This window comes from Hemitrygon akajei, chromosome 21 (assembly GCF_048418815.1).
Source record: "Hemitrygon akajei chromosome 21, sHemAka1.3, whole genome shotgun sequence".
In the NCBI taxonomy this organism is placed as follows: Eukaryota; Metazoa; Chordata; class Chondrichthyes; order Myliobatiformes; family Dasyatidae; genus Hemitrygon; species Hemitrygon akajei.
This window is the reverse complement of record NC_133144.1, coordinates 33,199,043-33,214,392: the sequence shown is the minus strand read 5'-3', so window position 1 is coordinate 33,214,392 and position 15,350 is coordinate 33,199,043. Positions and strand designations below refer to the sequence as shown.

Sequence of the window (15,350 nt, the reverse complement as noted above, 5' to 3'; positions counted from 1 at the left end):
CATGGGCATCATGCAATAGAATCGAGGTGGAAAATCGGCCAGGGTCTTGCAGAACGGTGGTGGACCAATCTCCAACTGATCAAATGGCTAAATCTCTTAATGGTCAATGTTCAGCTCCAACAATGTTTGCAACTTATCACCAGAAGGAAACTACTCACCATCTTCTGAGAAAGGGTATCGTGAGGAGTAATCATCTAGTTCGTCATCTGAAAGAAAAATACTCAATGAGAAGACCATGCTCAGTTTGTTTTGGTATTTCGGTATTGCTCTATCGGCTGTCTCTGTACACACAATAACTACATTCTATGGCACTTGATTCAAACTGCAGTGGTGCAGTGTTATCCTATCACATAGTCAGACGTACAAGTTAGAGTAGATAGTTAGATACAGGTACTGCACACAAATCCAATTCGGATGGTTTTGCATCATCCAAGATTGGAATAATGGTTAACTTTTGCATTTCCAGAAACATTACCAATCCCTGTTTTGGACTCCATCTGCAAGGAATACCATTGCAAAATAGAGAATGCTTAAAATTAAACAGTGGAAAAAAAAACTCTTTTAGGCACTTAACTTTGCTACAGAGCAGCTGGAGTCCAACTTGCACAGAAGCTAATCTCTCACTATCACCTCTACTGACTCAGTGAAGTGTTTTATGTATATTGACACCATTGTTTTTAGTCACAAAGCAAAGGGAATTATATGTTAGAAACTCCAGGGGCAACACAGGGCAGCTGAGAAATAAATTGTACCTTCTAGAATTTCTCTCTTAGCAATCTCTGAGAAGACATAGGTTGGAGTGTAAGTCTCCTTTTCTAGGAAAGAAATGGAAAGGGGAGCTAAGATGGGTGAGCAGTACATGCAACTAAATTAGGAAAAGAATTAGCTGGTACGGTCACACAGGAAAGCAGAAATAAAATGTATTAAAGAACTGAAAATGGTCCAACACAAGGCTTAAGTTGAGTTGAAAATGCTCCTCCTGGACCTTCTCTGAATTCCATGGGAACTACCCTACAGTGCTGTAACGCAACAAATCAGGTTGATTCCTCATGATACACTGAGGTATGGAAGTCACAACCCAACCCAATTCTTCCCTCACTGATCACCCATATCCATACACATCCAAACAAGAGACTGCTGAAAAGCTGCTAGCTTTGGAACCCAGACGGTTCCCTTTCTCAGTTCAGAAACAGAGGTCGAGTGTGGGATGGAACATACAAACATAGTGGCTCTATATCATACAGGAAGACACATGTTCCTTTTAAAACTACGTCCCAAGTAATAAAATTATTGCCCAATAGAGACTGGTAAACCTCAGACCCTGGTCACATTAACTAAATTCCAATAGGTAAAACTATTTCAGTGTAAACAAAATTAAAATGAAATAATTTTCACACAATGAAGAAAAATAAGTTAAAATTAAGTAAATAAGATGCTATTGATTCAATGCTGTCTTACAAAGGTTCATTTTGTACAGAAAAGGGAAACCAGAATCTAAAAGCCCAATAGTTAAAGTTCTCCTGTCTGGAGAGCCTTATACAGTCATAACTTCCAACTTGTCAGAGCAGAAACCTCTCAAGTGAGGGGAGGATTATGGTGGAGGACAAATGTATCACAAGTTACTACTCCACAGAGGTAATCATCACTGAAGCTTCCACTTGCGTGGATGTGCTATGTTAGATTATTCTCTATCGATTTAGTACTAGTCATGTGAGGAGGGCACATAGGTGAAGAATGATGGCAGCAGGAAGGGCATTAAGATAAAATAAAGAAAAAGCCAAAATCTGCTGGAGAAGCCAAACCTCTTGCCTCTACTCTAACGGGCTCTGTACACCTATGGTCAATAGTGCAATACAGACCTCAAGGAGGGCAGTATGGAGAGTGCAAAATGTTGTTAATCCTGCACTTGAGCTGACCTACTCACTGAACTGGAATAATGTCAGTCAAGCATTTGCCTGTGCAGTGTTACACACACTCATCACAATGTCACATCCAGGATTGCAGTCAATTGACAAGTCTCAAAGGAAAGAAGAATCAGTCTGTCTTCCTGCAGAGCCCCTTACTGGGAAAAATGTTCTTTTTCCAAGTGTACAGTCTCTTCAGCCTCAGGCGGACTGCCAGCACACACAAGACAGCCATTTGGCAAGACATCACGCAGGGCCTAGTAACCGAAGAACTCGTTTGCTGGGACAAATATCCTCATTAGACAAGTGTGCAGGGAGATAGACCTGCTCGCAAAAAGCAGCGTCGTTGCCAGTGTACATGAGCAAACTGATCTGTTTCCATTCAAAGCCATTACTGTTTGCCGAAGTAACAGAAGAACCTACCACAAACCAACTACTTGGCAGATACTACACGACCAAGAGGTGTTAGCCTCCGAGGTCACAGTTCAGGAGTACCCAAAAGGGCAGTGGAATTCACGTGATCTTCCTCCACAAACTAATAAAAGCATATTGCCTGGACAATACCAGTGTAACGTCTCAGGGTAAGTAACATCAGTGATGAAGGGTTCTAGATCACTGACCTCATGTGGAAAGTTTGTCAGCAAAGTGGCATCAACTGGCTTTAGCCTGTTCACCCTCAACAGCTTTACTCACCATTATTCACACTCTCCCTCACAAGCAAGAGGGAGGGCAACATTTGGCCACAAATTTAAAATATGTTCCAAGATGATGCTATTGTCATCACGATAATAGGATTTAATTCAGATTCAAGGGATCTACATAGAATCAACTCCTGGATCCAGTAACAGATCCACGACAGGGGCTGCAATGTATAAGCCATGAATGTAGAAACAGAGAGTAGTCACAAAATGAAGAATCACCTATTAACAGATACTGACAGCTATTTCTCTCAGAGAAATTCTCTTCCTCAAACAGAGGTGGACACAGAGTCTTTGCATACTTTTAAGGCAGTGGTAGATAAATTCTTGCTAAGCAAGGGGTGAGGACTTATGCAAGGCAGGAGAGCATTCATATTTGAGATTTCAATTGCAGTGGTTTCTAAATTAACCTGATTGGTGCCAGTTACACCAGGTCTGTTTCTTCATGTTTCTGGCCTCCCCAGGCTCCTACCGATCCCTGATCCTTGACATCATCTTTGCAGGTTTCAAAAACAGACATATCCATTCTATAGCGAACCCCCATTTAAAAAAAAAGCACAGCAAGTGAAAATGTTCATGGGTTGGGCTTGCCCAGCCACTTGAAACTGGAATTGGTTTATTATTGCCAGTTCCAGTGGGAAGTTTGTCTTGCACAGTGCATTGAGGTAGCACAAGGTAAAACAACAAAAGACTGCAAAATGAAGTGTTACAGCTATGGAGAAGAACAGTGCAGGTAGACAATAAGTTGTAAGATCATAATGAGATAGATGGAGATGAAGAGTCTATCACATTGTGGCAATGGAACAGTAGTGAATCCTGGAGGATTCTGCTCTATACCATCTGGCCAGATGTAATAATTTTCCTTGAATAGATTTGAACGTTTTGAAATACGTTGGCCAAGCTGAACTCTCCAAAAATGGCAGTGTAATCTCCAGGACACTACTGCTTAGATGGAACATGAAGTGAGCTTCTGAATCCTCCACTCAGATTGATGATCGGAGGCATGGAGACGATGAGCAAGAAGGGCAACTGGCTGGATCCAATAGATATGAGTAGTGGGACCCTTCATAGACGAGCAGTCAGGTGGCCAATAATAAATATTTGGGGACAGAAGCTGGTGGTGATTGACACATAATGTCACCAATGATATGTGAGAGTGGTATAGCTGAATGCAAGATAATGTGTGATCAAATCTCCAAGTATGCATCTGATTGACTGATTTTGGCAATTTCAATAGCTAGGGAGGGAACTGGATACAAGTCCAGACCAGTGTGGTAGGCTTTCCTGCTTGAAGGTCAAAACCCACTATAATGAACACCTAACTCAGGACAGACAGAGCCAGCATGCATCTCCTTATGTGGTGTACAGGTGCCGTAGAGAAAGAGACAAGGCAGATTTGTATAGCAACCATTTTCACGTCAAGAATATCACATTGCAGCTCTTAGATGCAAGCACAGCAAAGCTTCTAGCTCTCTGCTAAAGGCCAGGGCATTAGGCAATTTAATGAAACTCATAGGAAACAGACTTTGAAAGCAGAAAGGAATCTGATCTGTGGATGTCAGATTCCATTCACGGCGTTACCTTCCGATTTAGGACTGGGAGTCGTCTCGGGAAACACGTAGCTGGGTGTATAAGGATTTTCTTCTGCAGCAGAAAAAAGCAGATTGCAACTCTTAAAACCATCTCACCCACCTCTACACCCCACTTTCACAACCCCCTAGCGAGGTGACCCACTGATCAAAGTGCTTACAGGCTGGAGGTCCTCTCCTGGCCCACCTGAGCATGGGCCGCTGAAGATAGAGGAGCAGGCAATTTGACTGCAGTTTAAGTTGTGGCCAAATGCCAATCCTGTCTCCTGTTCCCATATCCAGTCTCCGTTCCAAGACACTGAAGAAAGTTCTCAGCATATTTCAATCTTCCTCCCAAGCCCAGAGTCAGTTACAGCCCTAAATGCAGCTAACACTTGCTCAGTCTCGATCGGGGGAAACGTTCAGGGCCTTTGCTCAACAAATGGCTGAGAACCAGCCCACGGACAATCTGCTCTCCAATGGTGCTTATCTTGTATCTACAATACAAAAACGCCAGGAACTCTTTGGTCCGTCCAGTCCTTACAATACCCCACACAAGCTACTCCCATGATCCCACATCCCTTCATTCAGCTATTTCAGGCATCCCAACCTAACCCACTAATAAAGGTTAACATCCCGCAATAAAGGATGGCATCTTCCAATCGCTGCATAGACTGAGAGAGAACATTAAAACAAGCTAGACATTTGAAAGAAATCCTCTTATCCCTACTGTATCAGCACTATGAGATGTGTATTCCAGTGATAGATCTTCAGACAGCCTTCCCATGCACATTGAACCAGCTAAACCACATTGTATACAACAGCAACCTGGTCCACCATGGGGATGAAGGACTCGGCAGCACCACACACTGACTCTCACAGCTGCTGATACCTTCTCCTTTGTGCTGGCGCTCAGGGATCTCGGGGAAGCTGTAGGTAAGGCGATATGGGTTTTCTTCAGGCGTGTCTGAGCGGAAAGGAAGGGTAGTGAGAGATGAGAAGTGAAGACTCTAAAGGAAAAAGAGACAAGCTGCAAGAAAGAGTTCACACAGAATGGTTGCAGAGATCACCCACTTGGAAAAGGGAGAGTCACAAAGACTTGAAACGAGCATGAACAGGATGCTGTCAAACAGAGGTGACACACTTAACACCACCCCACTATGCCGTGACACAATTGCAAGGTGGATGGTACAAGGCTGTGGCAGGAGTGCCACAGTGGAGGGGAAGCACTATTCTGCCAGGGGGGAGGGTGGTGCAACCTGCTGGTCTCATGCCCTCATTCCATGCTTCCTGCCCTTTCAGCCTCTTAAAACTCTTGCAAACCCGTCACATCTGTGCGTCAAACAGTTTCTGCTTCTACAGGAGAGTGAGCAAAATAAGCAGGATTTTGACTTGGAGCCTTTCGTTACATTCCCATAGATTGTAACTCCTCTGCCAAGAACATGCACCAGCCCGTGGTTCCTCTTGCACTGGGCAATGGTTACTTTTGCAAAATCCACAGCAGAAATCCCAGCGGCTGCTCAGCGTTTAAAGTGACTCATTGCTTGACTTTGCATTTACTGGCCGGCAGCTCTGTTGTCACTGCTGCACGGCAAACACCTCCTCCAGCAACTAGACAACTACCCCATCCACCTCAGCCCTCCCCACAACTGCATTAAAAACTCAACATTTTTACCTCACTCCGCAACTGGCTTCCCTAAACTGTCCAATGTGTTTATTAATAACTTTCTGCTAGTAAACAATCCCTGCTGTTGGATTTCCCAACAACAAGAAAGCTCATCAAAGCCATTTATAATTGAAGGAGCGCTTTTACACCAGCTGCAGTCTTTTGCAGAGGAAGCAGCCTTGGCTTGTGCCTGAAGAATGGAGCAGCAAGAGCAAAGGTCACCATTTCCTAAACATAACTCTAGTTAATCACTCCGACACAATGGGGGAAGGTAATCTCTGCACAAACTGCATTCACGGGTTGAGAGGCCGCCCTCCCAGGATCAATTTACCTTTGCTGACTTTGTGGATCTGCTTGAACATCGTCTTGTACCAGTCTTTCGGCCTCTCCACATTCTGCAGGTCAAAGAGTACAGAAACGTTGGAAAGAGCATCAAGTGAAGCTCACGTCGGCACCGAGAAAGGAGATGGGAACCAGGCTCACACGTCCTCACCTTGATACCAAGATCCTCCGGTGCAATGAAGGAAGAGTGGGGGATCCTCGGAGACTTCTGGCGCCTGCCGTCCATTGCCCCTCCTGTGTTGACAGTAGTATGGGCTCCTTCTGCAGTTGAGGCGGCTGTGTTCTGATCAATTAATCTATCTGGCACAGAGTCTGGTAAGAAAATAAAGAGCACAAATATGTGCAGTAACAAAAATATTCCAAATTTGCAGCAATGTTTAAATCATTAGGTTGCACAACGCCTAATATGGAAGCAAGTGGAATCATTATTTACCTCTGGGGTTAACCACAGTTTGAATGTAAGCGAATATAGCAGGCAGTGTATGCTGATGTATTTTACTCTCAAGTGACCAAAGCAACTTGGCATCGAGTGACACTCAAGAGTACTTTTCTTTCTGCAGCCATTGAAGACACATCAAATGCTGCCAATGTGCTGGGTACGGATGTCATCAAGTAGATGATTTTGTGACAGGGGACAAACCCTTTCCGATGGTCCCCTGACACTTCCTCTCCCTCTCTCATGACCCCAATCATGTCCACTTTCAAGGAGTCTCCAGCTTCTGCTGCATGAACCAATGTACCACTTATGCAGGAACACACTAGACAGGGTTTCCCAAGCTCTCAGACAAATCTCTGGAATGCCCACAAGTTGGGAATAACTGATCCATGGCCACTATCAGCTCTGATCCTATTGTAACTGGGTGGTTGAATCCCAGAGCTTTAAGGTAGCTAAGCTGTTTTATTGATCCCACTCACTAGTTCATTCCCCATAGCCTGCATCTTTTTTCCAAAAATTTAACCAACTCATTTTTAAAATCTGTTATTGTTCATGTCCAATCACACTAGTTTTTTGGGCAGGTGCCTTTGCTATGTTTAAAAAAAAAAGTTATTTCCCAGTTCTAAATCTTTGTCCTCTAGCTGTCTACTTCCTTGCTAATGGAAACAGTTTCTCCTTTTCTATTATATATAAATGTGTTTTCATTAAGCACTATTTTTAACACTGGCTTTATCAGTTCCAGCTTCTCTCGCCTCTCCATATTACTTGAGCTCCTTTGCCGTTCCTATTAACTCTCCTAAATTCTTGTTGCAATCTTATCAGGTGATGTTGACCCACTCTACAACTCCTTCTCCAATGGACAATAAATGCTGGCCTTGCCCTCATCCCAAAAAACGGAAATACTTAGACTGATTAATTTCCTGATTATGGTGGTTAATATCCATTTACAAAATCAATTAAATGTGCTTAATATCTGCAGGGGTCAGCCAGTGGTGTAGTGGCATCAGCCCTGGACATCAAGGTGGAAGGTCCTGAGTTCAAATCCAGCCAGGTCCCATCCTGGGCAGCAGCAGTATCTGCGCACAAGAAAGGCCTGGCAACCTACTTACGCGTCGTGCCACGAAAACCCTATGGACAACTGAGCTATCCGTTTGGTCGCCATGAGTTTACAATGACTCAATGGCACTCAAAAACAACATGTGTGTGGAGATGTTTCGATACATTAGATTCTATTTTATACTATCAGGGTTTGTGTACTATCACTGTCCAATGGCAGCATGGGTTATATTGACTCAAAGTTTGCAAAGTTCAAGGGCACTACAGCAAGTTATGAAGCTACATTCAATGAACTGACAAAATTTTAATGTTGACGAACTGCCAATGAACATCCGATTGGATCCATACATGGCTTGGGCCGGAACATCTAAGGACAGTGGCAGTACCAGTGTCAAATGAACACCTTGAGGAGGAGTTAGAGTAACTCATCGTGCTATACCCACTTGGTGGACAGGTTTGCCTGCTCCCTCCCAAGCTGCATAATTTGCCCCAATGGACTGTTGGTAGAACAGGAGATTTTGGAAAGAAAGAATGAGGGGTTACCCTGTCAACTACCCCTTACCTGACTGGCTGTTCAGTCGCTTCTGTTGTTCTGCTGAAAGAAAGAAAACATGTTATGGATGCACATCCCACTCAGAAACAGGGTTTATTCTGCTCACTTTTCCCACTTTGGTTGGGTGTGATGATTCCAAAGACCATCTTACAAGGCTGATTTCTGACACACTCCACATGGCCTCCAGGGGCAATGAATATTAACAATCTGGCCCACTTCAAGCACATTAGCAGCACCACCAGGTTATCTGTCCCCGAAAGCAACCAAGACATCATCTGCTCTCTTTAACCAGACTGAACTGGGAAGCCAAGTCTCCTTGCCCATTAACACACCTTTTCAAAAGTGGCCAAAGTAAGTGCAGCACAACCAGGAAGAGCCCCATTTTAAGCGGAGAGTGATTGAGGAGCAAATAGGGCAGGAATTAGTTTCGTTACTTTCCCAGACATCAATCTACTTCACCATCTGGGGGAGCCATTGACACGCAGTTGCAGACAAACCAACAGATGTCCAGGCTTCACACTTGATTGAACAAAGCCTCCAAGATATTAAAAGTGCCCCTTCACCCATCCCATGAGCTTAAGGGAATGTTGAACAAAATCAAGAAGCCGGGGAGTTTGTCAAAGTTACGCAAAACTGCAGAATCAAGATTCAGACATCTGACCCAGGCAGATACTCCAGTACTGCATTGTTCGTTCAATGATGGAATTTCAAACCTCCTTTGGGTGTTCACAAAGAAACCTCTCCTCTTGTTGCTTTACCTTGTTCTACCTCAATGCACTGTGCAATAATCTGACCTGCATGAACAGTATGTAAGAAAAGCTTTTCACTGTATCTCAGTACATGAAACAATTCTAAACCAACACCGATTCAAAAAAAGACTATTACCTACACTCTGGGTTGTTGATCCATGGGAGGGGCACCTAACAATGCACAGTCCAATGCCATCCCCATGTTCTTTGCAAAGTGAAAGAAGCTTCTGCTGAATTGTGGTCAAGCCTTGGGCATTTGACAAGGAAAGTCAGACCTGACCTTCCTGTCATAGGCAATGGACATTCTATCACTGGCAAACGGCACAGCACATCAATATGGTATCCTAAAGATGGAAATCTGTTAGATGCTGCATTTTATCCCCTTGATCTGTAGCATTACTACACCCACTGATATCCCAACTCATCACTGGTTCTAAGTCCCTATCCAACCCTCTCTAGTTCTCCAATGCTCGTGAAGCTGAGTTGGGGCATTTTACCATGTTAAAGTTACTTTAGAAATCTATGGTGCTGGGTGGTTATTTTCCCAGGACTCTGTGTGATCTTGGTAGGGGAAGGAAGGGACTTCATAAACAAACGAATCCCAAGCTGATCAATGGCCCAAGCCTTTTCTTATTTTTCTTAGTAGACTGGAGGACTGTAGCTGTAACAAGTCACCAGCAGCTGATGAATGGCCTTGACGATTGTTTAAAGGTTGGCTGTATTTGTCACACATACATTGAAAAATACAGTGAAACACGTCATTTGCACCAAATCAAACCAGCGAGGATTGTGATGGGTAGCCCACAAGTGTTGCCTCGTTTCCAGCGCCAATAATGCACTCACTACTCACTAGCCCCAACCATACATCCTTGGAGTGCAGGAGGAAACCGGAGCAGCCAGAGGAAACTCACACGATCAGAGGGAGAACATACAAACTTATTACATATTCCCCTCCATGGAGGCTGCCTGACTTGCTGACTTCCTCCAGCATTTTGTGTATGTTGCCCAAGATTTCCAGCATCTGCAGAATCTCTTGTGTTTGAGATTTCCTGGGAGAGATCTACCACACACAGTAATTCCAAATGGCCACAGGACTGGGAATGAATATTGTGCCACCAATTACAGTTGAATATGCATCAAAATCATCATCTACCCTACATGAGCTCACACCCCAATGAAAACACTCTAGCACTTCTGTCAATGATTGATGACATAGGCAGCCTATTCTGGTTGCTTGCACTTTGAACTTTCCATCACCTGACCTCCCACCCCAATGACAACAGCTCAGTTCTGGTTGTTGACAATGCCTTGCTTACTCCTCACTAATAAGGAAGCATACACACTCTACACTCTACTTCATGATTGAATCATTTCCGACCATTAGTCTCCTTACCTCGATTGTGCTGCAGCAGGACTATGGTTGGATTCACAGATGTGGTGGATGGGTACGCCGAGAACCTGCTGGATGAGGAGAGGACTGGGTGCACTCCTGCACCTTCGATGGACGACACTCCTTCACTTACTCTAGGCTGTGCATCCTTATGGACAAGAGAACACTGAGTGAGAAATGCTCAACGTGCAAGGTTAGAGAACGGCTCCTCCAAGTCCAAAGTTAGCTTACTGATTCCACAATGTTGCCTAATATTGCAAACATCGATCAATAACTGCTTTCTTCCACCCCATTCCTCGGCCGAAAGCTGCGTCGGGGAAGCACAGACAGGGTGGGAGCCATTCCCAGTGCATGCAGTCCACCTTCCCCAGCAAGACAAGTTCACTTACATAACACCAGAAGTGTGGCGATACTAATGGGGCTGCCCTTTGTCCCAACTAGCATCAATTAGTTGTTAACCCCTCTTGCCCTGAAAAATCCCCAAGCACTTATCCTGTTGTAAGTTACAACTGGAAGCATTCTGCTCCACCCTATCGGTTCATCACTCTCTAGGACAACACACTCATCCCTGATCATTAAGTGAATTTGAAAAAATGCCCTAAGCATTCCTCAGGTACCTGGCTCTCCAGCTTCGTACATTAGTTTCTCTTCAACATCTGCTGATGCTTTGAAACCCACCCCCCCCCCCCCCCCATTCAATCTCTCCTTGGGCTACGAAGAACAATCCTAGTGCCTCTTATCTGAGCTTTTCTTGGCCCTTTAGAGTTAGGTCTCAAGTACAGAAGGCATTGCAGGAAACCTCTAGCTAACTGGCCACATGATCAGAGGGGCTGGACTCATCCAGAAGGAGGAGACCAATCTGCTTCTTGTTTATTTATCCACATGGTTATGGATAGCCAGTCAGGAAGCAGCATCCCAGGCCAAGACTCACTGCCCTGGCACACAGAGGTAACCCACAGGCAAATTCAGCAGCTCCCATTTCTCCAGCACTTAGGTCACCATTTTACCTCTAGCTAAAACACCCTAAAGGATAACAAACACAAGCTTCCAAAATCCATAAACAGTTCCTTCCCATCTGAGCTTTGGCACCGGTGATTGCTCAGCTGTATAGGAGAGAGCTTTCACCCGTTGCTGGATCCAATGTACCATTCCTAGCACTTTCAGGCATGTTATTCAATCCTGCCAAGCACATATTAATAAAACAGGCAAGGCATGCACATCCCAGTTGTACACAGTGCGCCAGTATCTAACACTGGGCTTTTAATATGAGCTCCTGCTACCAGAGGCGAAGACCACAAGCAGTCGATCGCATACACGTCATTGCAATTATCACATGCAGTGTCCATGCAAGGCAGCGTGATGGCACAGCAGCTCCAGAGACACCTGGCAAAGGTCCGCGCTGCCCGCCTAAGGCGAGGCAGAGGCACCGAGCAGCTTGCGAAAGGAGGAGATGGTGGATCAGGACTGGTTAATGAAGCACATTAAAGCCCTGCTGATGGAAACCTGTCACAGGCGGCAACGCCCGGCACGCTAACGGCGCCCAGCCGGAACGGGGGTAAGCAGCGCAAAGGGGGAGGTTCCACCAGCGCAGCCGCCGCGCTTGGCCGTCGGTTACGCGGGTGGGAGGCAAAGCAGGAGCCGGCACAGCTGGGAGGGGCAGGAAGCAACTCCAGAAGTTGGGCCTTACTGTAGGCGGGGGCAGTTCACCAAGCTCGGAGTCGGCGGCACCGTGCAGGTTGGCAGCAGGCAGTGGCAGCGAGGGCACTGGTGGATTAATGGGGGAGGTGGAGGTGGAGGAGCACGGAGACTGGGAGACCCCTTTCTGCAGGTGAGGGGGGATGAAGTCGTCGAGTGTCGGCAGGGTCAGCTGTGCAATGACGGGACGAGATGATGAGGCTCGCTCGGCCGATACCAGGGGTGGCAGAGGCGTGCCGGGGTTCTCCTCTCGCTCGCAAGCTGCGTCAGCAGGGGCTCTGCTGGGCCAAGAGATCACTTCACACTGGGCTAAGGCAGCAGAGAGGTCCTGCAGGGAGAGAGCTTGCATTACTAAGTGAGGCTGCATTAGTCAGCCAGCCCATCCAGGCAACACAGTTCTCATTATTCTACTCAGGTGGTGGGGAAGGGCCACAGTGAGAGCAACAGCATCCTATCCAAACCTGACTGAACCCTCCACCTCTGTCTGTGTGTTCATGTACTCCAAGCTTCCAACTATGACAAGCAACCAAGCACAGGGTCTAAACGACAAAGCAGCAGATGATGCTTGAGTCCACAGTCTATCCCTTCTCACTCTAGAATAGAGGGTTTCCCCCACAACCCTCCACTTTTCACTCTGAGTTATTGAGTTTCCCCTACAACCCTCCACCTCCCACTCTGAGTTATTGAGTTTCCCCTACAACCCTCCACCTTCCACTCTGGGGCAATGAGTTTCCCCCACAACCCTCCACCTTCCACTTTGGGGCAATGAGTTTCCTCCCACAACCCTCCACCTCCCACTCTGGGGCAATGAGTTTCCTCCCACAACCCTCCACCTCCTTCTCTGGGACAATGAGTTACTGACAGCCTGTCCCTTCCCACTCTTGGGCAGAGAGTCCCTACGACTTTGCCCCTCCCACTTCAGGTCAGAAGGGTTCCCCACAGTCCATTCCCTCCTACTCTAGGGCAGGGGAGGATTCCCCACAATCATCTTCAACAACTCTACGTTGGAGTGTTTCTGACAACCCACTCCTCTTACGCTCATATAGACAGCAGCCCACAGCCCATCTCCTCTCACCAGGGTCCCCACACCCCATCCACTTCGGGATGACAAGTCATGACCAGGCTTTCTCCGAAGCTTTGCCCCATGTCCAGTACTGACATTCATTTACCGGGTAAGCACAATGATGGCCGTGCACACACGCCCCTCCTGATGCATTACACTTGATATTTCACTGTGATTGCGACTGCCACAAAGCCTGCTCATATTCTTCCCCACCAAGCAAACAGAGAAAAAACATCTACTGCGGCCACAGAACTCTGGCAGGGCATCCTGAAATATCTTCCACTTCCTAATCTGCACAGTGCCACCCTGATTAACACAGGCAGTAAGCAGGATCTCAGCACAGACTGGAGGTGTCCTTGCATCTTATCCTCCATAATAATAGCATTTAGTTCCGGTTTTATCGCCCAATTTCAGCAGAGCCTCAGGCGTAGCACCGATAATAATCCCCCCACACTGCTGTGCAATGGCTTGTGTTCGTTACTCGGTGAGTGGTGTTACCAAGTCCAGGCAGTCACCCTCCAATGCCATTCTAAATCAAAGGCCCGGTGAGCAGTAATGAGGAAAGCCACACCTCCGTGAAAAGACAGGGCATGCACTTCAGTGGAAAACCTCGTAACAGAAATGACATTTAGGGAGTGGGTTGGGGAACAGTGAGAGGTGCCTTCTGGGAGTGGGCAGACTTCATCGACGCCGTGTGGAAAATGAGAAAACAGCACACACAGAGAGAAAGTTCAATAGCTACCCCACTGCCTTGGTCTGCCCATCGAGGGGGACTCCCTCGAGTGGTGGAAAGAAGCTCAGCTGGTTTCAGAGCAATCACTGTCGTCCTCTCCCGATCCAGCGCTGAATTTCTGCCGAGTGGCTCTGGAGGTGGGTTTACCTGTGGGAGGTAGGGCTGCGCAGTGCTGTGCCCAGCCCTGGGCGGGGAGTCCTGGAGCAGGGGTCTGTGGAGAAGGGGCGGAGGAGAGCTGGCCGTGCTGCTTACGAGCAATGGGATTGTCAAGGCTGAAGCTTCCACGTCCTGGGAGAACTGACAGGGAGAACCACTGGACGCAGGGGGACCCGCTCGCCTGGTCAGTGCAATGTACAGATTGCTGACCTTTCTCTCTGGGGTGGGCCTAGTGGCCGGGACACCAGGCCAGCCAGCGGGCTCTGGGTTGGCACCTGGTGGAGGTGCCCAGCACGGTACTGGGGCTTTGTCACAGGGAACAGTCTGGACAGAGAGCGGCAGTTCACCACTTAAGCTGGAGTACAGGGAAGTGCCGGGATGCATGGACACAGGCTCCTCATTACAGGTGCTGGGCTCGGGTCTGATGTGAACATAATCCAGAATCGGGACCGGAGTAAAGTACGACAGCTTAACCTTGTTGGAGGGGCGCCAGGCAAAGCTCTCTTCCCGAGGGGGTAGGGGGACAGGAGGCGGCTGTTCATCAGGTTTTCAAAAAAAAATGCAAATAACACAAAAGAAAATACAAGTTAAAGTAAGCAGGAAAAAAATTAAATCAGAGGAAAATAACTTCTTGATTAACAGTTGCTGAATTACAAACAAAATGAGAGTGTCCAAACAGGCTCCTCCTTGCAACTTATGGAGACTTAATTCTCATGTTTATTTCAAATCCCTCCATGATTTTGTTCCATAATCTCTTCCAATCCTTTAAACCTTTGCACCTTAGACATCTGCTTCCCTGATTTTATCCTTCTGTTATCTTCATGTCTTCACTGTGAATTCCCAACTTTTGGAATATTCCCCCAAATCTTTCTATTTCTTTTTTGAACCTCAAAAGTTTTCATTTAACACTAACAAACTTTTGACACACAGCATCGCATATGGCTTGGTGTCAGCGATCCGTGTAATAATATTTCTGTGAAGCACTGTGTTATCTGATACATCTAATTCATACATGTTCTGATCCCCCTGTTATATACCAATCAATTCCAACTAATTGCTTCCCTGTTATATACAAATCAATTCCAACTAATTGCTTCTCTAAGATTAACAGATCTGAGAGCATAAATCTATGTACCTGAGGCTGTGTCTTGTGGTCGCTTGGCAGATTTGGTCGCACACTGCGAAATCCTTTGGCTGCCAGTGACGAGGGGACAGCTTCTCCATTAGGTTCGCCAGTTGAAGGTGGCATCCAACCATCTGTACCAGTCAAGGGCACAAGGCATTCAGAGTCAGTGCCAAGAACTCTTAACAAAGGATTAGAATAGAGAAAAGTCTGCTCTC

The 15,350-nt window shown here is 46.4% G+C and overlaps 1 protein-coding gene across 50 annotated transcripts in view; it reads right to left on the bottom strand.

The window, feature by feature from the left end:
- LOC140714198 (sorbin and SH3 domain-containing protein 1-like) overlaps positions 1–15,350 on the bottom strand; it is a 394,119-nt gene that overhangs the window by 70,808 nt on the left and 307,961 nt on the right. For 36 of the 50 annotated variants that reach the window (XM_073025130.1, XM_073025154.1, XM_073025132.1 and 33 more), the window contains 11 exons: positions 15,145–15,266; positions 13,863–14,543; positions 12,050–12,385; positions 10,366–10,510; positions 8,233–8,265; positions 6,330–6,490; positions 6,168–6,231; positions 5,063–5,137; positions 4,184–4,246; positions 753–815; positions 159–206 (listed from right to left, as the gene is read on the bottom strand). In XM_073025130.1, the coding sequence (XP_072881231.1) occupies positions 159–206; positions 753–815; positions 4,184–4,246; positions 5,063–5,137; positions 6,168–6,231; positions 6,330–6,490; positions 8,233–8,265; positions 10,366–10,510; positions 12,050–12,385; positions 13,863–14,543; positions 15,145–15,266 (1,791 nt within the window). The remainder of the gene's footprint in view (positions 1–158; positions 207–752; positions 816–4,183; positions 4,247–5,062; positions 5,138–6,167; positions 6,232–6,329; positions 6,491–8,232; positions 8,266–10,365; positions 10,511–12,049; positions 12,386–13,862; positions 14,544–15,144; positions 15,267–15,350) is intronic. The other 14 variants (XM_073025146.1, XM_073025156.1, XM_073025161.1 and 11 more) reach the window with 9 other exon arrangements.